Here is a 24,274-nt window from a genome sequence, read left to right as displayed (position 1 = left end):
AAGGCGCTTTAATCGCTGTCGGCCTCCATGGCGTTGGGGTTGACTTCTGTCACCTCGCCTGACGCCGCGCTCCAGTACCTGTTCGCGAAGTTAGCACAAACGGATACTCTTCCAGAAAAGAATAGTTGAGTTGAAAGGGACAAGACGTACGCCATGACCTGGACCTTGAACTCGCTCAGACAGATGCTGAACAGCTTCAACAGCCTCGTCTGCCTGCTGTCCAGGGTGTCGCCCTCCTTGCACACGGTGTAGCCCTCGCCAGAGGAGCCGTCGGCGTCGCCGAGGCAGACGCGGCCCTTGATCATGCGGGTGGGCATGCCGAGGCGGCGCAGCTCGGGCTCGATGCTGTGCTCCATGGGCACGTCGTGCTCGGCGGGGACCTCGCCGCCGGTGGCGTAGACGACGCCCGGGGGAATGACGAAGTCGCGGGTGGCGACGGTGCCGGCGCGGGCAAAGTCGACGGGGGAGACGCCCTTAAAGTACTCGAGGACGGCCTTGGGGTCGCGGTTGGTGAAGAGGAGGCCGACGGTGCCGGAGAGGAAGGGGGTGAGGCGGTCGATGCCGTCCGCGACGGCGGAGGAGGGGTCTTGGCCGAGGGCCTTGGCCATGAGTTTTGTCTTGCCGAAGAAGAGTCTGATTATCTAGGGTCAGTCTGGAGGTTCCAATTGTACGAGGAATTGTCCCTGCTATGCGAGACGGGCGCAGCGCATTGGGTATCTGAGGAGAGAGGTAGGGAAAGGCGACGAACCTGCAGTCGGTAAGCTCGTGGCGGACCTGCTTGAGGTAGTTGTTGCGCATGTTGTCGACGGCGAAGACGAAGCAGTGCTGGTACTCGGGGACGGTTTCGCGGATGTTGGCGAAGAGCTTGTCCTTCTGCTCGCGCGTCTTCTTGCTGACCTGGGTCAGGTTCACGATTCTGTTGCGCTTCGACTTAGGCATCTTGGCGTTTGTTTCTCTCCGGACTGATTTTAAAAAGTCGGCTGGGCTGGATTATGTCCGGCGATTCGAAGATACAAATTGATTGCGTAGGTGTGAACCTCGAAAGGGAAACGGTTCGGGGCTGGGAACAAGAAGTACCTGACGACCTTTTTTTCTCGAGATTCCGACTGGGAAAGATTTCGCGCCGACCGCCTTTGGCACAAATTTCTGGAAATTTTGGCTAGGCGCAAAGGGACCACCGCAACTTTTTTTTGGAACCCCGCAATGCGCTAGGTCTAATGATTTTTCCGCAGGGACCGGTATGGGGTCTGTGGGTCTTCACCGAATGCTCACCGAGTCCTGGCTGTCGCTTTGTGGGTCAGTTGATATGAAAGACAACGACTTTCGAGAAAAAGAGTAAGGAAAAGTCTGCAAGGGGCCTCGAAACTATGGGCTCTAGCGCTGGATAAGCATGATCTCTGTGTTTCAGGTGGTATAACTGATGTACCATTACTGGGCATATTCACCGCCATTTATTCCAGGCGCTGTTGCTCAGGCTCGATACTAACACCCTTTTATACCAATTCATCGCCGCCGTATCTGCCTCACTTCCCACAATGTGAGAAGACTGCCATGCCTTTATCTTGCCAAGGAGTAGCCCAGTAAATTATCGACTAACGCCTCGTGAAAGTCACTCATGTCGTGATATTCATATACAGTGGCTCTAAAAGCCATGTAATCTACGTGTCTTCCTCCGACGTGCCCGCGCCTTGAGTGTCTACGTCTAGTATACAATAGGCCTTTCCATCACGCTGTCTACGCCAGGTACGTGTAAGTGTTACCCTCGCGCTCCAGGTAGTCTTTGTCGATAAGGCTACACGAAAGTTAGCAAGCATAAAAGGCGCGGAAAAAGGATCCCACTCACTTCTCAATCTCCTTCTTGATTTGCGCCGCGTCAACGGCACCGCGGTTCTTGGTCATGTTGATGACTTCGGCTACCAACTCACCATGGCTCATCGTCTTCCGGCTCTTCATAATTCTGACGATGGCAGCCTGAGTCTCAAACCGTCTGTCTTGTGCAATACGCTCGTGCGTCGCCTTGTTCTCTTCCTTGGTCTCCTTGAGCTGGATCTGGTTGATCTTGACTCGGATCTTGGGGTGTGAAAATGCCTTGTTGATGGTGAAGGTGTCGGTCGGGTTGATGTCCTTGCCCTTGGGATGTTTGGCTAGCACGCGGACCTGGCCACAGGCAAGAGATTGTAGTGTTCGCGCTAGCTCGTCCCCTTGAAGGTTTGTGGAGCGCGCGATTTGCTCATATGCGAGGAAGCCATCCAGTCCAACCTCATTGAACAGAACGAGAACAATGGCTTGGTATGCACTGACGAGCAACTCTTTGGTACCCTTAGGGAACTTCGCCTTGACGCTGCAGTGCGCCAATGCATGCTTCCAGTGGAGAAGCCTGCCAGTATGCTTGTTCTTGTAGTATTGATCGAAACGCTCGATCTGCTTGGCAACATCGTCTGGCAGATTAACCCTTACGTCGGGGTACGTTGGCCAAGCAGCCGCGGACAGAATCATGACGGACAGGTCTATTGGAGCCTTGCCCGCGCCAGTGCCTTCTGACCACTGCTTGTATGTCTCCATTTCCTCCTTGGCCACCTCGACATCCTTGAACATTTGCTCCAGATTATGTGTGAAGTTGGTACCGCACTCTTCCCTCAGTTTCCTGAGCATATTTCTCTCGGCATCCTGACTGGCACTCCTGCCCATGAGCAGGCGACGGGCCAGATCCTTCTTGTAGAACGCTTCGAAGGCATCTTTGCCTTCAATAAATCGAAACAGCTCTAAGGCTTGGTCCAGTTGTCGATCAAGCTCCGCATCTTCGTCTCCAGTGCTGGCTTGGCCACTCTGTTCTGCCGCAGCGCGGTCCTTGTTATCTGACAACAACGCCTTGGGCAGTGCCTTCAGACCGCCACGAAGCAGCATGTCGATGTACTTCGCAATCATTTCTCCAACCTTAGACGTTCCTGATGTCCACGTCTTTTCGATTGTGCGGTCGTTCATGAATTCGCCAAAGGCATTCTTGAGCTCATTCAGGAAGTCTGAGTCGCCTCCATAGGAATCCCGAATGATCAGGCTGAGCGACCTCTTCAGCTCAAGCAACCTTCGTACCATCTCGTCGCCATGTTCCTTGTCGGCCACAATGGCAGCTCCAGTCTTCTTGATATACACGCTCCATGGGGCCCTCAGCTTCTTCTGAATACCCGATAGTCTCAATAGCTCATAGAGCGCCTTCATAGACTCGACCTCGTTTTCAGCCAATAATTTCGAGAGACTCTCGTTGTTCAATAGCTTATCGGAGTAGTTGTTGACTAGAATACCGTGAGCGGCATCGAGTAGTTGTTTCTTTGTGGTGGAATCGAGATTGTACTCATTGCATCTGTAGTCTTCCCTCTTAAGGAGTCTTTCACATGCAAGGATGTACTCTTTCAGACTCGATGAGCTTCGTTCCTCCGCAAAGTCTTGGAAATATTCGGCTGAGCTGTCTATGAAGCGGGGTTCGAATAGCTTCGTGTAGATATTGAAGACGTGGAGCATCATGACGGATTCTTTCAGTAGGGCAGCGTCAAACCGTTCGTCACCAGTCCGGTCGTATGAAATCAAGTCGTACATGCCCCGTAGCGCCCGCCCACCTGGTGATGGGCCGTCGGCATCTTCTCGAGACGGGAACGTCATCCTTCTAAACTGAGTAATTGTCATGTCGTTAATTGAAGTGAGGTTCTTGCTTTTCAACACGAATGTGCGGTCAAGCCAGCTGAATGTAGATCGTATCGTCATCTAGAGGCAGCCAATGTTAGTGTTGAGTCAAGTAACCTGAGGCAAGCTAACTCACAATTTGGCCGTTCCACACTCGCCAATGCTTGAGAACGCTCCGCAGCATTTCGACGTTGGTGTTTCCACCATGAGCCTTGATAGATCGCAGCACAGTGCCAGTGAGATGCTCCTCGCATTTCCTGCGTAGTGTTTCATAGAGCTGCAAATCATTGCTGTTACCGCGCCTACAGATGTCCTCGACTGCTCGATACAGCCTCTCCAAAGGCAACTGCGGCTTGCGCCCGTTGAAAATGTCTTGGAGAGCATCGAGTAGTTCCTGCTCTGTCCTTTTGTAGTATTGCTCCAGCTGCTCGTTCTTTGCCGTCGGCCTCAGATTCTTGATGACCAGCTTCTTCGCGCCCGTGTACGGCTTGTACGAGTTGGATTGGGTGAGATCGATGACCTCGGGGAGCTTGCCCTTCATCTTGGTCGACATGTTGGAGTTGGGAGGATCTTCGGCACCAAACTTGAAGCGCTTCGGGCTGGGCCTGTTTGACGACAGCTGCTGATGCGGGGCGACAGAGCCAGAGCGCGAAACGTCCGAGTCCACGCGGGGTCGTCGGCGCTGTGGGCTATTCGTATCCGCGATTGAACCTGATCCGCCTGTCCTTCCCGTCGCCCGTGATGGCAAAGCTCCCTCGACTGCTGGGGGTGAATTCGACGGCATGGACCGTATGGTCCTGCAACAACTTCTGTCTAAGCTGTTGCAGACCTAGTTGCTTTTGGGGATCGAGGATGTTCGGGTAGAGAGGGTGACCGAGTGTCCGAAACGTCTTGTCTTCCTATCGTCGGGCTTGCAAAAGAGTACGTCGTCGTGTGGTGGCGGTATTATCGGTTCTGGTGTGGTTGGAAAGTGCGAGTACAGACGTCGTGGTCGTTGTCGCGGGAATCTAGACGCGGAGTTAAACGCGGAGCTAGGTATGCGTCCTAGCTACCATTATCAAATCACCATGCCGTCGTTCGCATCATCCATTTAAGAGACCCGGGTACGTCTCTTATCGCGCTGGCCGGGGATTAGATAAGAGTAGGCCCAGTTGCTCCACACCTACCCGGACCGCTTAATTTGATATCACTGTTAAATGCACAACTCCGCTTCGTCCAAAACTTCTTCTGTTTGTCATTCCATGAAATGACAGTTCAGTCAGGGTTGAGACCGACTTAGCTCTAGATCAAGTGTCTTGTTTGAAGATTGTTAAACAAGGTCTATATTTCAATGTGGCATCTTATCTATATCTTCGAGGGTTCTAGTACAGCTCTCCGCAAGGTATATAGTGGAAATTTCGGAAGACAGTGACGATGGAGATATAAAGTACTAATAATGAAGATTGGTTTGCGAACGTCATAATAGTGCTGTTAAACCAAGTCGTATTCAACGGCTTGGCCTAGGTACAATACTTCAAGGTTACTTATATCTGTTATTCAGCTAATAAGATGGTTTACAATAGATACTGCGTTTTTAGGTAATGGTAATGGGTATGGATATCTATGGGTTCATATATGGTTTCAATGGGATCGTTGGGTTCATGAAGCTGCACATATTTTCTTCTCTATCGTCGTTCCCGAAGGCTTTTAACAGCTTGCCGCTGACTATCGAGGTGGATAAGCAATCTCGATGGAGGACATAGAAAGACGAGGGACGATAATGAATATGGTAGACTACAAGGACGATAGGGACGACAGACACGCGGGACGATACATGAGTGAGTTGGGTATAAAGCCTCAGCGTATACAACCCATTACGAGCACAGGACTGCCGAGTTAATGATATCCGTGGTCTGGTGGTCTATGGATGAAATTTCGCCTTGCTCTTTCACCTGCTTCTTCACAGACGATAATACTTACTTACACAGGTAGACTGTATTATGCTATTCTAAGGGTATCATTCAACCAGCTCAATGCCCCATTCTACCTCGGCCCCCTTCGGCCCCCTTCGTCCCCCTTCGTCGTCTACCCTCATCGCCCCCCTGCGTCGTCCGTCGCCCTCTATCTTTTACGCATATGCCGCCCAGCCTGAATATAGGACGGCGAGGTTACTTATATCCGTGGCCTGATTTATAAGATCATTGACGGTCGCCGTGACGCTTAGCGTCTTCGACAGTTTCTTCCGCACGACCTCCAAAGCACGATGGGCCTCTCCCGGCTCATTCACCTGCTTCTTCCCAGCCACATCGTCGTCAGCGTCATCTTGCCCACCACCCTGTAACTTCGCCAATCTGACGGGACTAATTGACCACGAATACAAGGGGTCATAACGCAAAACGTCGAGAATCGTCATGATGGAGTAGGTCTCCTCTCGCATGGCGTGTAGCGTAAACTCGCAGCAGCGACGGAAAACGCCCTCCGTCCCGGTTATTCCCATGCCATCCACAATGTCCCGAGTCAAACGGAACGGCACCAGCTCAGGCACAGGAAGCACTCGTCCCATCTCGAATGCTACGCCCAGATCAATGTGGACGACCTCTCCGGTCTTGTGGTCCAACAAGATGTTGTGGCCATGCCTATCTCCCAAACCAAGGACATGTCCAAGCATCGAGATTGCTGCTGTCGTGCGGGTATATGCCAAGCGCCTGACAAACCATTCGTCGGGATCTTCGAAATTTTCCATGAAGAAATACTTCATAACGGGATGGAATCGCTCCGTTACCTTTCGGTAAGTGTTGATGCGCATGTCGGTGGACTTTCCCTGTGCATTGGAGATCTCCTTCCTGCACTGAGAACCCTTGAGATCTTTGGGAAAGTATCTCTCGTGGGCTGGCATCAAGAACTCGTGTAGTGGAATAGTATTTGGGACGAATTCGATCAGCCCAGAGGCTGATGTCAGGGGCAAAACCTTGTACGTTCTGATGCCGAGATTCCTCTGCCGTGTCGATCGATGCAGCTTCAGAAGGGAAGAAACGGCAGCAAAGACCTGTTCCATGATGGCGTCCTGGCGTAAGTCATCGTTGCCACCTTTGACCAACTGTCTGTATTTTTGTCCGTCGGTTCCGATAGCTGTGATGATCTTCGGTGCACTGACGCCAGACGCAATTGACATCTGGGGATCTAGGCTTGCAATAGTGGGAACATTCGAGTAGTCCTTGTCCGCTGCTACTTCGAGTTGCATAGTCGGCGGAGGGATATGGTACTTGATGAGCGCATTGACGAGCGACTGAGCTGAGTGGATTTCCTTGAGGGCAATTTTATGTCCAGCCTTGAACTTAGAATTGTCCCTGTCGACGGCCAAGCGGTGATAGTAAGAGCTTGTCCTATCAATTGCTTGCCATATCGCGGCGACGGCTTGCTTGGACTGCAAGAGTCCAGCAAGCTTCTCGGCAGCCCTGATCCTCAGCTGAGCGACATGGTCCTCCTTACGGGGCTTAACTTTCGATCCGGACCAAATTTGATACATGCCGTGGTAAGGATGGTCGACGCAGATATTGTAGACGAGCGTGGTCAGGAGTTTTTGGAACGAATTTGACTCGTTCTGCAGTCTAGATGACAGCTGATTCATCAGCGTTGCAAACTTCCTTGTTGGAACCTTGCCGAGATGTTTCTGTACTGCTTCGTTGGTGGCGTCTTCATCCGATCGCTCAAGCCAAAGTGCGGTGAATCGTAAGGCATCGTTGTTATACTCATCCGATGCGATGAGAGATAACAGATAGTTTTCCAGACTGAGCCGCACAAACTCGCTTCTCGTTGTCTCAACGCGACGAAGCTCTTGTTCGTCCAGACTAAGCCATTGCTTGGCGCGGTTCAGATGAGACTGATACCTGGTCTTCAGCTGAGAGTCGCGGGTGCTTGCAATAAGACTTTGAAGTTGAGCAACTTCATCGCTCTTGCCTTGTCGCAGACTTTGAAGTCTTGCCAGATCCTCGAGGCCATCTTGGTTTTGTAGCTGCTCGTCACAGAACATGGCGAATTGATGGTATACACGTCCTGCCTGTTGACCCTCGCTTTTCCCCTTCAGCTCTTTGAGCGCCGGCTCGAGGTAATTCTTCTGAATATGATGCGGTTTTTCTAGCCTCGCTACTGAGACTTGGTGGCCGATCTTCGACAACAAATCCGAGCGACTAACAGGAATTGTCTGCTTTTTGAGGGAAGAATCGTTGTCAATGCCTTGAAGCATTCGAATGGAGTGAATCATCTCTCCATGATCCCACAGCGAATTGGCCGCTTCAATTTTGACAGCAGCATCGACTTTTAAGCCCAGGTTTTCGCAAGGTACGATCAGACTAGTAAGCGAGGTTGACACATTGAGTGACTCCTGCGTAGCTTGATGGAATCGGTAAATACCAGAAGACATCAGCTTAGAACGAATCTCAATCTGTCTTGCTTCGGCGGTAGAGAGGCTCGTATTTCGAAGTTTGGACTGTTGGCTCATCAAACTCAAAGTTGTTTCTCGACAGGAAAGCATATGGCTGACGTCTTCGTATCTGTGAAGGATCATTAGCTAGGCTGGTTGGTTTGAGGGCTTAACACCCATTGATATTGAACTGCACGTACCGTCCGCGTCTCATCCATTGTCCGCGCTGCTCAAATTTCTCAAGCATGCCCTCCAGCTCCGAGAAATCGGAAACATTTATAACGTCATCCAGCTCTGTCAATGCCGCAAGAGCACCAAGGTGCTGCCTCAGCTTAGCCGCATTCAGTCCCCCGTTGACAAGAATGCGCATTGTATGGCTGAAGCCGTTATATATGGAACTTCGGACTGAAAGTGTATCGGCAGCTTGTTGGATGTTTTGGTAGGCCTTGTAGATTGTCACCGAGCAGTTATCAACCGAAGCCGGCGCTGGCAGATTCCATCGTTCCAGTCTGCGAGCGGTTTGAAATGTACTCGCGAGGGAGTCCTCGTCAGCATCATGATTCTCTTGGGCTTGTTGCATAGAATACGCCAGTCCTGCAAGGCCTAAAGTACCGAGGGCTCTGACAAGTGATTGGCTATCTGATTGAGAAGCGTGATCCCCGCGCTGAATGTGGCTGTCGTACTGAGCGCCGCGGAAAGCCAAAAGTTTCGAGCCGTCCTTTTCGTATTCCAAGCGGCTAAGAACGCTGGACAAATCCGAAGGTTGAGGCAAGCCATAGTAGGCATCAGGATCATCGATGTTCTCGAATATGGAGAGAAGAACATCCGTTGAGTCTTCGTCACGAACTGCTGACGATCTCCGCGATGATCGTGTGGCTTGGGATGCGGCCACTTCAGTAAACAAAAGCGCGGTCTTGTACATACCGCAGCGCGAGGCGGCCGCAGCTGCAGAAGTAAAGTCGACGTCCAGCCACATAGCACGATCTGCTATGGATGTCTCTTTAGGCAGCTGCTGCGTTCTCAAATATAAGACAGTGTTGATAAGATGCTTTTGGTTTGTACGAGCAGATTCGTCCTGAATCTTGAGCCATTCTTTCGTGGCTTCAGAGAGGTTGCGCTTGATGACGTGCTGCTTGTCAAGTTGGCTGTATAGAGCCAAGTGGACGATGAATGGAAACGAATCCTGCGCAAATCCCTTGACATTCTTCAGAATCGGTACCAAGGCAGCGAGGATAATGTATTCGGGAACAGACTGCGCAAGATGAACTGCCAGTTCTTGAATCCAATCTGGGCTTTCGACGTGATCACGGAAGAAGACCTGTGAATCAGGAATGTTCTGTGAAGCGATGAAATCGGTTGGAGGCGTGCGATATGGCCCCCAAGCAGAAGCCACAAATAGAGGTTCGGTCAGAGTCGTTTGGGATGCGACGAGGAGGGCGTCATCCCCTTGCGCATCAGCCTCCGATACGATCGTCCGCAAGGCAGACTCCGCGAGACCCGAAATATCCGTGTGCTTGCTCTGCGTGAGCTGCTGCAGCAGACTCAGAAGCCCCTGCTCGGAGTTGTTAGATCCGGGGGCTAGCCTGTTGTACCGCGAAAGTTCGGATTCCTCCAACAGTTCTGGCTGAATCTCTCCAGACGCAGCGAATGACCTGCCCACAACACGACCAGCCCATGCGAGGTATTCATCACTCAAATCGAGAGCATTGCAGCTCTTCCATACAAGAGCGCTATTTTGGAGAGCTTCATCATCGTTCTCAATCACGTCCTGGTGGCCAGTAGAGGGCACGACGAAGTCGCCGCAAAGCATGCCAAGGGCCAGGTCTCGGGCAGCCTCGTTCAAGAGCTTCTGATCGCGCTCCCCATCTTTTAGAATTTCCAGAAGAAGGATACTCTCGCTCGTACCCTTCTCAGCGTTTCCAGACGACCGAATCTTAGAGGCGGACTGAGTAATCGATCGAAATGCTTGCCTCTGTTCTTCATCGGCAAGAATTGGCGATTCGTATCCTGCTAGGTATGTGCTAAACCAGGAGTGGAATTGCTGGGCTTTGCTCATTGTAGCTTTGAATTGGCTCTCTTGGGTTGTGCTCGACTGGCTGGACTCAAGGAATACTCTGAGGGATGCCAAGGTTGATAGCGCATACCCGGCAAGAAAGGATGGAGTATTGAGAAGATGACCATGTCCTTTGGATAGGAGGTATCGACTGATGCCTAGTGTATCATCTGCGCATTCGGAGTCCACGATGAAGGGTCTGATGGAAGAGAGTAGCATCTCAAGAGGGTATGCCTCGAGCGCGACTGGTCCAGCAAGGGCGATAACAACACGTACTTTTCTGAGTACCGAACAAGCATGTAGAGATCCCAAAGCTGGATGGATCGTGTTGAGAAGCTTTCGTGTGACCGCAATTACAAGTGCCGGTGTCCACAACGTCTGAAGCTCATATTCTGTCTGGCTGCATAGATGGAAAAGCTCCCTGAGCAAGAACTTGGATCTGAACATCGGCTGTTGATTGGCCGGCAAGTTCGTCGGCGACATGGCGAACGTCTTCATTTCTTCCATGTTTATCGAGGCGTATTGAAAGTTTTTGTCCCTAGACAGCTGCTTTTCGATCGGGTCCTCTTGGTCGAAAATATCGAACAACAGAGCCACGATGTCCACGAAGTTGAGGTAGATCTGGTCAAGAAACTGCTCTCCACCCAGTAACTTCTTCACCCAGTTCTCACTCCCGTCATTCTGGGTCTCGGAGGCAGATATGCTTGTTTCATGAGCGATTGTGTACGCCATGATCTTCGTGAAGCTTTGTTTGACCATCTCGGCAAGAGGCATACCAAGTCTCTCGGATAGTGTCCGTACGCTGTCGTAGCGCCCTCGCATGATTTCCAAGGCTGCGGTCTCGGCTTGTGCTTCTTGAAGTAGTGCATTGAGGCTGGCGAAACCGAATATCTCAAACGGTATGTCGTCCATGGCATCCAGTTCAAGCCACGTGTATAGCAGTTGTGGGCTGAAGATCTGGAAAAGCTCTTTGGACGAAGTCAACTGAAGAGCGGTCGAGACATTATCCAGGCATCTCTTGGCGTACTTCGCAGACTGAGCAATCTTGCCAGGTGTTTCGAAGATGTGGTATGTGCTCCTCCTAAGAAGGGTTGGCCAGCGACAGGCAAGTTGTGACAGAACAAAGAGCCGAAATGCGATCCCCTCAATTGCTTCTGGATCAGTGGGCAGACTATTCAAGACATCAACGAAAAGTTCGTCGTGCATTTTGAGCACGTAAACGCCGAAAATATCTGGCAAAGCGACTCCGATGAAGTGCTTTACAGCAAGCGTCCCCTGTTTCATGATAGAGAGCAACGTTGTGCGGCAGGACGCTGACCCGAGCTTGTCTGCATACTGAGTTTCGTTTCGCAGCAGAGCAAGCAGCAAACTTGCCAGAGCTATCTGCGAGTTTGGTGAAAGACTGTTCTTCGACATAGAGCCGACAAGATGGTCATAGAGGTCGCCAACCATCTTGGATACTTCGAGTTTCTCATCGACCCAGATCTGCATGAGGCCCTCCAGAATGCGCAAGGTGGTTGAGTGCGCCACTTCGCAACAATTGTATTCTGCTTCTCCAATGATGTAGCCGATCTTCTCGACCACCTGTTCAGCAACATCGGGACCTATGTTTAGGTCGGAGCCGAATATTTCGGAAGTCAGGGCAGCGCACATCAAAAACCCTTCATCAGAGAGGTCCAGCAGCTGCTCCAAGAAATCATGTGGAACAAGGCCTACTTGACCACTATCATTGTGCATCGCCTCGAAGAAGTACATCCGCTGCTCAGTCGCAAGATAGAATGCTCCCAAGTCCAAGCTCAAGGATGTGTTCAAACGAGGAACATCAGCCGGTTTTGTTGCGATACTGGCCTTACTCTCTTGTGAGTCGAATTCATCGTCCAGATCCATGAAATCTTGGTTTTGTCCCGACGATTGGCGGCTGGATTGATCGCGGTATGCCTCGGCTATCTTTGTGATTAGTTTGAGCAGCGGAGGATCATCTTTCAAAATTGCGTTGATGCTCTCTGTCTCCAAGGACGGGAGGATAGGGCGCATGATTTTGAACAATATCTCGAAGAACTGCTGACTGTCGTCTGAAGCAGTAGCAGCCTCAAGGCTTGTGCTGGTGAGCTTGGCGACGGTCGACTCGATGTCCCGCGACTGTCCTGAATTCAGATCAGTCAACTGCGAGACAAGCATGGTTCCTGCAACCACAGCTGAAAAGAGACTGTGGAATCTGTCTGAAGATATTTGCGTGCCGCCCTCTGATCCTTTTTTGCTCCATGACTCGCAAAGATCTTGCAAGCTCTCGATTTTCGGGAACAGGAGCTCCAGTACGAGCTTCTTTGAGGCATGAAATGCTGCCGAGTCACCAGCTTTGATCAGTTCAACTGATGCGACAGCTTGACCACAGCTCGTGGCCTCCCGGGTTTGTGGCTTTGGTTCTTCCAGCAAGAGCAGGTATCTGGTCAGCACAGAAGCGTGGTACTGAACTCTCCAAGTTTGACATATTGAACCGCCTGACACGGCCTCTTGGGACGTATGATGCAGCAGTGCAGAGCCACAGCAGGCACGAATCAAGTTGACTAGTTCAGTCACCGGCGCATGAAGTGAGTATAGAGCGGCATAGCTCATTTCAGCTAAGGACTGTTAGATCGTGGTTATCGTTCGCCAGGACTACTCACTTGGATTCCATTTCAAAAAGATCCATCGAATGATGTGGTGGCACGTCGCTTGACTGGCATTCGGCAGCTTTACGTTCCGAAGAAAGAGTAGATGCAGCATAAGGGTAATCGAAGAATCAACGAGGAGTACGGGCCCGTTGACGTCGGCAGTTGTGACTATGCTGTTCACTTCGTCTGAAACGTCATGATAGGAAAGCAGTTCGGTTTTCGCTTCCAGAACCGTATGAAGAAAGACACAAGCCGCTCGGCTAGTGCCAGGTAGACTGATGGCTCTCGCCGCGATCTGCCATATGTGCTTCCATACAGTGCTGTCAACGCAGTCGGTTTGAGTGCAACTATGAGACAGTTAGCTATCAGTTGACACGGATGTATCATCCGAATGATAGATAAGGGGGACGATGATGGAAAACGATGGGTACGGAGGACGATAGAGAGTGATGGAGGGACGATGGAGGCCTACCTTGTACAAGCTAGCATCGCCCAAGAAGCGATAGTTGCGTCCTTGTCGCTGATAAAGGCTATCACATTTGGTAGCAACTCTGCAATCTCTGTTGTGGTATAAGTGCCAAGGTTCAAGAGAAAAGGTACCAGCTGCAATGCTGTCCTCTGTGTAGCTGAATTGTGCGACTGGAGATATTCTTGGATCCGGCTTGTATGTGTTTTGCGCTTCTTCCGAGGTTGCTCATCTGGTGACTGAGACCGTTGCTGTTTCCGGGCCTTCCACAGGATACGTTCTAAAATGGCGAGATTCTGGACTAACGCCCATCTTCTTTCACCATCGCGGTTGTGAGGGCGAAGACCGAATAGTTCAATAGTAAAATAATCTTGAGGCAATCGATGCGTTACGAAAGTGAGATCCTCCAGCTGAAGTTGTGATCGCAGGTCTCGCCGGGAGTACTCTTGCCACAAGGCATCTATGAGGTCTTCGATGTCCTTGAGGACGTGGTCATCCTCCTGGAAAACGAGACATTCGAGATGTAAGTGGGTAAGGAAGATGGTCTTCAACATTTCGTCTCTGACCGAATTCAGCATCTCATCTTGAGAAACTGTACGACCTTGCCACCAATGACTGACAAGAGGCACTAGATCCCTGGCCAAGCTGCTGGCACGAGACAGATCATCTGTCCGGGTTGCCGCAAGTAGAACATTGATTGAAGCAAAGGCGAGCTGTGTAATTTGGCCCAACCCAACATGACGAACATGCAGAATCTGAATCAGCGTCTTGGACAAATCCTTAGTTCTTCTCCAAAGAGGCGCATTCGGAGGAATGACAAGCAGGTACATGCAGTGGAGAAGGTCCTGAACGGTGCCGCGATGGATCTGCCCCGTCACCCGCTGGCTTGGGTTTGTACTGCGACCTGTTGAAAAGCCCATCGAGGCTGTACCGGGAGCCGGAGACGCACGCGAAACGGAATCTCTGTCTGCATTTTCGAGGTATCGTGAAACCGTGTCGATGCAAAAGTCAACACAAGCTAGCCAGCCGTCTGCGTCTAATATGGCGAGATGCTCGCTATTGGGCTGGTGGCCAAGTAGCGCGGCGAGAGACCTTACGTAGTCTTTGAGTAGCGGTTCTACGAAGTCTGCATCTTCGCCTGGCCCTGGAAGGGTCTGTGTGATATGATCGATCACAGCTATGAGAGTCTTCCGCTTCAGTTTCGAGGCACCGTGGGCGACTGCTAAGCGCAACGCCTCGGCGCACTTGGATAATCTTGAGCCAGCAGCGGCCGCTGTAGTTCTTTTTCCTCCATAAAAGTTCTGTTTCTCGGCGATAGCGCAGCGAAACAGACCCTCAAAGATGCGGTGATAGTGCTTATCCCCCAGGTCGGTTCTGTCTTCGTCAGTTTCGTCATCCCACATCGTCGTCCCTTGCCGTCGTCCCTCGTCGTCTTGCCCCGTCGTCTTCCTTTGTCGTCTTCCTGCCAGCCAGGGGGTGGGGTGGTTTCTCAACTTACAAGGCAGCAGTCTTGCCCTTCTTATCCAGAAGGAATATCAGGTCTAATACACGTTAGAAGATGGCAAAATGACCTGTGATTATGCCGTATAACACGTACCATCGAGACCCGTCCCGCGCTCTTTGAGCGTTCCACCAGATATAGCGTCTTGAATAATCGTCAGTTACTGCTTTCAGAGAAGGATTGTTGACTGACTAAGGGCATCATTGACGGTGATTTCGCCCGTCTTGAGCTTTGGAGGCGCCATCCTGGCCTAGCGCATGCCGGTGTCGTCTTTCTTGGTGTCGCTGGTTGATTCGCCGCGCATGGGAACGGATAGACGGATGACAGTGACGGATGACAGTGACTGAAACCAGAGCATTAATTCGCAGGGGCAGTCACGACTTTGGCCGAAACGCCTCTCCAAGGCAGGCGCAGGCAGTCGCCAATTCCTTCCACGTCAATCGCAACCAAAAGGTACGGAAGGTGGTTAGGCGCGTGTATGTATGTATGTATGGACTTATTATGTACGTAGGTATGTCAGACGCGGCGCATGAGAGCTCACTCACTGAGAGCGCAGTCAAGCTTCGCGCCTCCAGGTACCTCTAGCTCCGGGAGCTTACCCCCTAGGCATCCTACCCCTGTCGAAAATTCGCGGCAGAAAGTCCACCGCCTGCCTCAAACCGGACCGCTTTTGTTGACTTTTGCCCCGGAACATCTTCGCTCCGGACGGGAATTTTCGACATAGCAACGTACGGCGCAGACAATTGGACGAGCGAAGCAGCGTCTGGCACCGACCACGCGCCTGTGGTAAAGCTCAGCCTATGGACGCCTATTCAGAAGGTACCTTAGGCAGGTAGTGAGGTACCTGGCTTCCGGTGTAGGTCCACTCTAAAATTCCCAGAACCTCGAAGTTCGTCACCTGGGCAGACATCCGCGACCTAACAACATCTTCCAAACTTGTCGCTTCACGCCATCGCGACATCTTCGCGGGCTTTTTCTTAGCCCATGAGACGATTCGGCCCCGAGGCCATGCAATAGCGCGCCCAATTCCCCAACATGGCCGAACCAACTACCCTCGATGCGCTGCAGGCATTCCACCGCGATCTGGCCGCGGTCCGTGATGGTCGCCCTGAAGGCGCCGATTCCCTGGATAACCCCGTAATCCAGGCTATTTTCGAACGGGAGCTCGAGAGAGTTTGGCAGAGACCTCCAAGAGACGAAAAGAGCCGGAATCAGGTCAAGTCTGGTCAGTTGCAGCTCTCCAGTTTCCCAGGTTGACCGACTCAACTCTAACACAGCATGATGCGCTAGGCAAGATCGTAATTGACGACGAGGAATACTCCATCAATGAGAATTTCCAGCAGATCGTTTTCAACCTCTCCGACGAAGCCGAGATCAACGAAGTCGAGGCCGCGCGATACGTCCTCGAAGCTGAGGAGGACCCCTCCGTAATTGGCCGCTCACTCCTCGAATGCGGATTAATACGAGTGCATCAACAGCGCAAATATGTCCTTGACTGCGTTAGATTGATGCTGGAGATTGATGGCTTGGACGAGGACGACTTCGACGCCGAGATACTGAACGCGGTGCAGCTGTACCTGTCTGCTGCCGTGTTCCAGAACTTACCGGGTGAAACCGCATCTTCGCAGAAGAGACTGCTTCCGAGATGCATGTCAGCGATGCAAGACGTCAGGGGATGGCTCCAGAAGATTGCCGACAAGATGACCGCCGCGGCTGTGCTCATCAATGGACAAGGAGGCCAAGTCCCGGAAGAGATGGAGACAATCGAGTTTTCTCGCGTCAGTCTGTATCAGCAGCATGAGCTTCTCGCCATTATTCTGTGTCGAGCAATTGAGAAACGGGAGGCCGAGGTCAATGATTTCAAGTCGTTCTTGCAGCATCTGAAAAATGCCGACAAATATGATGTTCTCTTGGGTACGTAGAAGACGACACCATTTCGGTTACGCCTATTGACATGACCAAAGCACACTTCTTCCCGGCCCTGGGCGCATACATCACACTTTACGGCTCTACCGAGGGCGTATCTAACCTGACCATGGCGAGACAGCTTCATCCGCTCATTACCGATGAAAGCCCCTGGCGTTTGGTCTACCTCCAGGCGGCGGTCAAGGCTTGGTGGCTATCTGAGTACAGTGGATGGTATCTCGACGACTCGCTGCTTGGCGGTCTAGAAGGCGTGGATCTCGATCAAGGTATGTGTCTACTGATCCTTTCGCTGATTCGGCGCTAATTTCAATACAGAGGACAGACAAAGATCCAAGCAGTTTCTCGAAGCACTGAAAGATGGTGCATTCGACTTCATTCTCTCCATCGCAGCAGACATCAAGACACCCGAATGGGTTGACCCATCGCGCATAACCATGCGCAACTGGCTCCAACGGAAGGCACCGCCCCTGATTTCGGAATCGATTCTTTTCTCCGACTTTTTCCAGCAATGCTTGATGGCTCAACTCGAAGTCTTTGTTGATGCTTTCATTTCTAACCTCCCCGACGTACTGCGGAAGCTCCGCGTAGAAGAGGATGAACAACGCCAGCTCAGCCAAAGCCACGAGCAGGACTTGGACTTGGAACGGTTCTTGGTCATCATAGCGTACGCCTACGAGGGGCGCCCTGATGCGGCGATGAGCTTTTGGTCAGACCCTGACAGCAATCTGGCGGGCTTCATGCACTGGGCATCGCGTAGGGCCTCTACACCGCTCGTCAGTTCATTTTGTGAGATGTTGCAAGCTATTTCTGGCAACGATGACTGCGCGACTGCTGCTCATGAATTTTTGCTTGACGAGGGCCACCACGCATCTGGCAAAATGAGAAGGTCACAGTCCCTTACATGGCAACAAGTATTCAGAGAGCTTGTGTTCTTCGCGAATAAGATCAGAGAAAAGGCGCATACACCGCAGATTTCGTCAACATATCGACCAGGTCGTCCCAGTAGCGACCAGGCCGAGGCTGAGCCAGAATCCACGATGATGTTGCAATCTTACCTGCGACTGATCACCAAGCTTGCGTCGGAGAGCGAGACTGCAAGACAATTCCTTCTGAAAGAGCCGAGCTTCAATCTCGTTGAGATGCTGTTCCAGCTGGCCAGCAGTCCTGTTCCCGCTGATTTACGAGCAGGCACCTTCATGGCTCTTCGTGCACTCATCACGCGGAAGACTCAGGAAGAAGCTAACATCATGTGGCAATGCTTAGAAGCTTGGATGAACGGCGGTTACATCGTGACTGCTGTTCAACATAGGTCACCACAAAGCTCGCCTGTGGTATCGATGGAAACCGTCAGCGACGATATTTGCCACGGCTTCGAAGAGCCCCACGCATTTATCCAGCTCCTGATTGCGCTTGTTGCCCCGCCCGAGGACAGTAGCTCTCTAAATGATGGCTTGCCTTTCCCCGAGAACCTAGGCTCGGCCAACCGCATGCCCGGTATCGAAATTTACGTCGACACGGTACTAGGCAAGGTGTTCGCTAACAAGGCCAACGAAGTAAACGACACCAACCAGCTGAGGATGCTCCGTCTGAGTTGTCTTGAATTTGCGGCAACCTGCCTGTCGACTTTCAACGAGAACCTCATCGTTATCGCCAATGAGACGAACATCCCCATTGACTCTGCGATGGCGGCAACGGATCTGGCAACGTACGTCAAGTTGCACCCTTTCGCTCGCGTCATGGAATGGATGTTCAATGATAAGGTCATTAACGCTCTTTACCAAACTATCCACCAAGATGCTGTGGACGTTGGTAATGCGACACCAGATTCGCCCGTCATCCTGGGCATTCTGAGAGCCGTGGATGTCATCTCAAAGGTCTTGGACCTCCAGGCAACTTTCCTAGATCTTGTGCGGCCAATCATCAAGATGCAGTCCAATCACCGCCGCCCACCTGTCGCGAATGCCGCCTACGCATCTTTCGAAGACGGGCTCGTCGGACATCTGGGTCTCGTGGTTGATCTCGGAAGCTACTGCGGGCTCGGGCACCCCGACCTGACTTTGGCATGCTTGAAGCTCCTGGAAAAGATGACTGCTTCCTTCAAGATGACCTCTGCGTGGTCGTCTAGCCCGGGCCGCAAGAATCATCGCAACAAGGCCATCGTCGCCATGGAGGCCAACGGAGAGCACGAAGCCATTTCCCGGTCTCTTGCGGCAGAGCTGACGGCGCCACTCGACTTGGGACGCGAAGCAGAATCGCCCACTTATCTAACCAAATCTTATATTCTCGATTTTCTCTTTAGCTGCCTTGCAGCAAGCCCGAATAAGCCAACTATTGCTCACCTCCTGCTGGGCTTCCAATGCGGTGTTGATACGCTGGCTATCGACTCAGACGGCTCATTCGCATCCAGAAATTCACTATTTCACAGCATGTTGAGATTGTTGCTAGAAACGCCATTTGGCGACCCTCAGGGCATGAGGCAATGGCTCATCTCTATGAAGAGCAAGTGCATGCGCATCCTCCGAGTGCTCTGGACCTCACCTCTATCAGCTCCTCTCATTATTGACGAGCTCCGCGAGAACGACGTTCTGTTTCACTTCCTTCTGCGAGAAGTTGTAATTCAACCTGCTCTACCTTGGGAGGGACAGGAGATCAGTTTACCTCATTTCCCCCTTACAGACGGTGCCCCGACGCTCATCGATTTTCTGGGTCTCCGCAGCATGAGCTTAGAGTACATCGCGATGGAGCTTTGCAGCGTATCACAGACCCGAATGCCGTCCCTCAAAAGACGAATCTTTGACGCTCTCAACGGCCAGATAGTGGGTGACAACAACGAGCCCATGACGATCCCAACCGTGTTCGACCTCTACGACTTCTTGCTGCCTGAGGGCATCTGGGACATGTCGCTGCCAACCCTCCAGTTCTACAAGGAGCTTGACCTCAGGATATGCCTGGAAGAGGATGACCACGGAAACCCTATCTATCACATTGACCGCGCCAAGGAGATTTTGCTTCTGAAGCGCAGTGAGAGAAAGGACGAAGGCGTAGTGTTGACGGCGGCGGACTACGTGGCCTTGGAACGAGAAGAGTCAGCTATTGTCGACTATCTAATCTTCACGAACAGGCAAAAGCGCATTGCCTCCCAAGGTCTGGGCGTTCTCAAAACCTGGACGAGTCTGCTTCTCGTCATGGTCGAGTCAAATGAGTTCAAGGGCACAACAGAGGCCTCGTTCTACCTTCAAGCACTACAGGCCATCCTCCCCGGCTTAGAGGCGTCTGCGTCCGAGAAGCCTGTGGAGGCCATGGAACTCGCCAAGCTGGCGAGAGTGCTCCTCTTTAAGCTCGACCTAACTTCAAAGCCTTCGCTTGACCGTGAGAGCCAAGCTATCGGCAGCCTCGTCAGTGACAAGCTTTACCAACTATTCCAGATCTGCCTTCAGGCCATTGGCAAGTGGGCCGGATCGTCGGATCTCCGCTCGGTCTACTACAGCATCTGCTACCGCTATTTGACCGGCATGGTTGACCAGGGACTCCTCGTGGCCGGCCGGCAGAAGACTATCAAGACAATCCAGATCTATGGCGAGAGACTCATCAATGTGATTTGCGACGACGCATACGGGAGCGATGCAGCTTGCCAAACTGCCGCCTTCATTCTCCTGAACGCCCTCGTTAACCTCGGACGCCAGGAGGATGATGCTCACATCGTCGAAACCCTCAACCGTCTCAACTTTATCGGCATCCTCGTCGACTCGCTTCGCACCATTTTGCAAGACTGGTCTGAGATCGTCCGCACCGGCAATTCGGCGCAGGAAACCTACATCGCCGCCAAATTCGCACTGCTTCTCCAGCTGGCACAAACCAAACCTGGTGCCAAGTACATCCTGCACGCAAATCTTCTGCGCTCCATCGAGGCGTCTGGCCTCTTCGCCGCGGATCCGGAGTTGCAGATTGACCCCACGAACCCCAAGGCGCTCGAGAAACACTATGAGCTTCTCGCCAAGGTGACCCGTGTTGTCAGCGCTTCCATCGTCAGCCGCGGTGACAGCAACATCCTGCAGGGCCGCAAGTTCCTCACAGAGCACCGCATGCTGGTGACGCACACCCTCAAGCGCAGCGCGGGTATTGGCGCCGTGGAGGGTGAGGGAGTGCTGGAGGAGAGGATCGAGGAGCTCGCCGAGGGTTTCATGGTCCTGATTGCAGCGACTGGCTTTTTGGAGGTAAGTCTTCACGTCCCTTTCCAGACTGTTTGACCACCTTTTTTTTTTTTTTTTACTAACGACCCCTCCAGTTTGAGAACGAAGTTATGCCGGAACCGAAGAGACAAGGCCCAACGCTCTTCACATGAGCGCACGACTGAGCGAGAGAGGGGGAGGAGGTAATGTGTACATGGTTTTGGAGTAAGAGTAGCCCGACGGACAAAAAGACATAAAACGATGCCCAAACCCCTCAAAATTTTACAGCGTAAAGATGCCATGTCATCCGTGCATAGAACCAGGCGTTCAGGAGAGGTTGGCAGCAGGGGGAAAAGGAAAGGGAAATGGTCGGTGGCCATACCTGAGTATATCGGGGGCATTGAAGCGCCCCCTGAAAAGAGCATGTATCGAGTAAAATACTGTATATCTGAATACCTCCGTGGTACGTTTTGAGCTGCCCTTGACCTTTTTTTCTCCGAGTTCCCAACATTATTGCTGGGCCAGCAAGGTTGTCTCCTGAGTGCGCCCATCTACGTCATGACTCCACGTCAATGGAAAAGAATCACACAGCCACTGCGTTGTTGTACTCAGAAATGCAAGTTGGTGAAATCCTATGCCCATCTATAAGAACTGACGGGGGTTACAGACTCTAGAACCCAATGCCCTGTCATCCGTCCCCCTTCCCTCAAGGCTAGTCGAACGGGTATCACAAGAAATATGACAAAACCTATCATCCTTCCGCCCAATGCACTAGAAATGCTCAAAATCCGTTGCCAATGCTGCCCTCTTTCTTCCGTTTCATGCCTTCGTGTAATGATGCTAGTAGAGTTTCTCTCTCTCGATTCAATAGATCGATCCTTTATGACAACTGCGACCCTTATGGTGGCACCTGTCATGCTTTTGCCGTATCCTTGGCGGTAACGAGGTCGGTTGCAGAGATGATGTTGTGTGTTTATAGTGTGTGTTTGTACATGGGCGGTTTGTTTCACGCCTTTTGCTTGCCCTTTCGGCTTGCTGTCATGAGTTTCAGCTCTAAAGGCCAGAACCCTTTCGTTTTTGAGGTGTAGTCGCTGCGGTCTTTGGTCTCGACTTTCTGCCTGCATATGGGGCATTTGTTCTTGGTGGCGTCCACGTTTAGAGCTGAGTGTAGGCATTCAGAGCAGAAGAGATGGCCTGGAAATGTGTCAGAACAGCTAGAACAGCTATGTATACCCACCACATACCACAATGCGTGACCGTCAGAGCAGTGACATCGTCCATGCAGATGACGCATGTAAACGCGGACAGCTTTATCCTCTTGTCCTCCTTGGGAACCAGCAGCTCTTGCGGCACCTCGTTAGAGGCCACAAGGTCGATGGCGTCCTCGTCCTTCTCTTCTTTGCCCTTGCCCTTCTCAAACTCCTTGTCGCCAAAGATGTCATCGTCGTCCTCAATCTTCGTAGGTGTCGCTCGTGGGGCGGTTGATGTTGTGCGCGCACGTGTGGCAGATGTCTGTGAAGTTCGGCGTCTCTTGGTGGAGGTCGGCGCCCCTCTTGCTGCCGTTGAGGAAGGTGCGGCCCTTTTACGAGTGGTGGCGGTCGGCACGACCTCATCCGGGTCGTTGTCCGAGCTGATGATTGTGGACGCCCTCCGGCGCGTCTGGACAGGCATGATGTCTTCCGGTTCGTTGTCCGAGCTCACAAATAGGGATTCCTCAATATCGTTGTCGTCGAAGACGCTGGGACGTGGTGTCGATCGTCGAGGGCCTGCCGCGGTAGATACGGTGTTGGGTAATGTTGGAGCAGGTCGGTTCGGTCGTAGTGAGCCGAGATGGTTCTGAGTGCTTGCGCCGTTGGAGGACCTATTGCCCGAGGACGCTTGAGCCGACTGCGGGTAGGAGGATGGCGAGGAGAAGTTTCCGTCAACCAGTGCAGAGAGGAAGTCGTCGCTGTTCGGTTCGCGGGCAGGTGTATGCGGGGCGGCGGCGCTGAGCAGAGTCGCGTCAAGAGTGTCGAGATCCAGGTTGGCGGCAAAGTCAGAAAAGGAAGGCAGGGCCTGTTGTGGTTGCTGTGTGCTGTCGGGAGTCAAGGCAGCCCAGTTCCAGAGGTCCCAGGGGATGTTGGTCTGTGGCTGTGGTTGTGACAGTTCGGTGGTGGAAGCAGTTGTGGTTGTAGATGGGTTGGTGGTGGCGGATTGGGGCCCCGGAGTGGGTTCTGAATCGCTATCGAGCTCGATGGGTGCCTGACTGCTGCTGCCTCGCGCAGGACCCCGGTCTGCGCTGAGGAAGTTATTCACCGGTCGAGCTATGGACGAAGAGGCGGTTCGAGTCGGCTGCGGCAGCGGCGGCGTGGGCAGAAACGGGATGAGGCCCGGCATGGGAGGTAGGGTGATGCGCGGGCGGTCGTCTTTTTTCGGGGGCGGCAAGCGGAATTGAGCGTCAGGAACAGTGTCTCTGCACCCCAATGGATGAAGGGTATTGGTATGGTGGTAGGTCAAGGAGAAAAGAATTAATTACCTGGCAAGTATCCACGAAAGGGAGGTCTGAAATCGACAAAGGGATCCTTGGCCATGTTTACGTGATGGAGGTGAAGTGGAGGGGTGGGAAGATGCAGCGCCAGGAAGGCGAAAAGGCGGGATGACGCTGCGCAGCGCAGCGGCAGGACGTACGTCCACCCTCCCGTCCGTCTCACACACTCAATTCCCAGTGTCGTGGGCGTCGAGCGTGGGCGTGTTTTCGGGGTTTAGCCGCCGTTTCGGGGATTATTCCACTGGAGTTTGGTGCTTGCTGGCCACCTCAGTACAAGGAGCTACCCGCCTAATTGCTGTGACGGGACCTACCTACTGGCAAGCGGCATACGGATAATGGCTCTTCGGGGACGGACAGGTGCTCCGACAGCTCATACCTCACATGCACCTAAGATGGTGGTGATGAATAATGATACCCGTGGACAGCTCCACGGCGGCAATTGCGGCAGCCCTGAATCGCTCAGACCAAAGGTCAGCTGGTCCGATTATCGTCAACAATAGCACAAAAAAAGTTGGTGGCAAGCCTTGCCAGACTCAGGGCGCACACGACCTTTTCTCGACTATTTATCAATTCCGCCCAAGATTTGCCAGAGACACAGCAGTGGAGTGTGCTCGGATCACGCATTTGTGTTACTCCAATCGCGTCGACCGAGGCTGGAACAGTGATCGGGTCATGGAAAGGGGAAAGAAAAAGGAATAATATTACAAAAGCAAGCATCCATTTCGTTGGTCCTACCTGAGCCGCCTGAGCAGCTCAATAGTACTCGTCCGTCTTCGCGCCTCGCCTCCCTTGAATAACAGTCAGTACGGTGGGTGCACAGCCTGCGCGCGTCTATCTGGAGTCCCAAAGAGGCAGTCAGTCTGCTGGGCATGGAGGCGTCCCGAGTCTGACCCCTCAAATTGCATCA

At 52.4% G+C, this 24,274-nt stretch overlaps 5 protein-coding genes across 5 annotated transcripts; 1 reads left to right on the top strand and 4 right to left on the bottom strand.

The window, feature by feature from the left end:
• Positions 1-8: 8 nt before the first annotated feature.
• CGGC5_v001541 (Ribosome assembly factor mrt4) lies at positions 9-939 on the bottom strand (the record flags this gene model as incomplete). The annotated part of the gene is made up of 3 exons (XM_032034614.1): positions 9-78; positions 151-633; positions 749-939. The coding sequence occupies 3 exons, from the start codon at positions 937-939 to the stop codon at positions 9-11; spliced, it is 744 nt and encodes a 247-aa protein (XP_031886308.1).
• Positions 940-1,734: 795 nt separating this feature from the next.
• CUL4B (Cullin-4B) lies at positions 1,735-4,228 on the bottom strand (the record flags this gene model as incomplete). Its single annotated transcript, XM_032034613.2, has 3 exons — positions 1,735-1,792; positions 1,844-3,756; positions 3,812-4,228. The coding sequence occupies 3 exons, from the start codon at positions 4,226-4,228 to the stop codon at positions 1,735-1,737; spliced, it is 2,388 nt and encodes a 795-aa protein (XP_031886307.2).
• A 1,554-nt stretch (positions 4,229-5,782) lies between these two features.
• On the bottom strand, positions 5,783-14,989 carry TEL1 (Serine/threonine-protein kinase TEL1; the record flags this gene model as incomplete). Its single annotated transcript, XM_032034612.2, has 7 exons — positions 5,783-8,204; positions 8,275-12,745; positions 12,791-13,125; positions 13,251-14,618; positions 14,743-14,785; positions 14,842-14,889; positions 14,938-14,989. 7 exons carry the CDS (start codon positions 14,987-14,989, stop codon positions 5,783-5,785), a joined length of 8,739 nt encoding a protein of 2,912 aa, XP_031886306.1.
• A 791-nt stretch (positions 14,990-15,780) lies between these two features.
• NUP192 (Nucleoporin NUP192) lies at positions 15,781-21,013 on the top strand (the record flags this gene model as incomplete). The annotated part of the gene is made up of 5 exons (XM_032034610.1): positions 15,781-15,970; positions 16,036-16,659; positions 16,710-16,937; positions 16,987-20,885; positions 20,957-21,013. 5 exons carry the CDS (start codon positions 15,781-15,783, stop codon positions 21,011-21,013), a joined length of 4,998 nt encoding a protein of 1,665 aa, XP_031886324.1.
• An 833-nt stretch (positions 21,014-21,846) lies between these two features.
• Positions 21,847-23,216, bottom strand: slx8 (E3 ubiquitin-protein ligase complex slx8-rfp subunit slx8; the record flags this gene model as incomplete). The annotated part of the gene is made up of 2 exons (XM_066150845.1): positions 21,847-22,034; positions 22,085-23,216. The coding sequence occupies 2 exons, from the start codon at positions 23,214-23,216 to the stop codon at positions 21,847-21,849; spliced, it is 1,320 nt and encodes a 439-aa protein (XP_066009631.1).
• Positions 23,217-24,274: the final 1,058 nt, after the last annotated feature.

The sequence above is a fragment of the Colletotrichum fructicola genome (assembly GCF_000319635.2).
Source record: "Colletotrichum fructicola Nara gc5 chromosome Unknown KSG_Nara_v1_contig01, whole genome shotgun sequence".
Classification (NCBI taxonomy): domain Eukaryota; kingdom Fungi; phylum Ascomycota; class Sordariomycetes; order Glomerellales; family Glomerellaceae; genus Colletotrichum; species Colletotrichum fructicola.
Note: the sequence above shows the minus strand (reverse complement) of the source record. Positions and strands in the feature narration are given on the sequence as shown.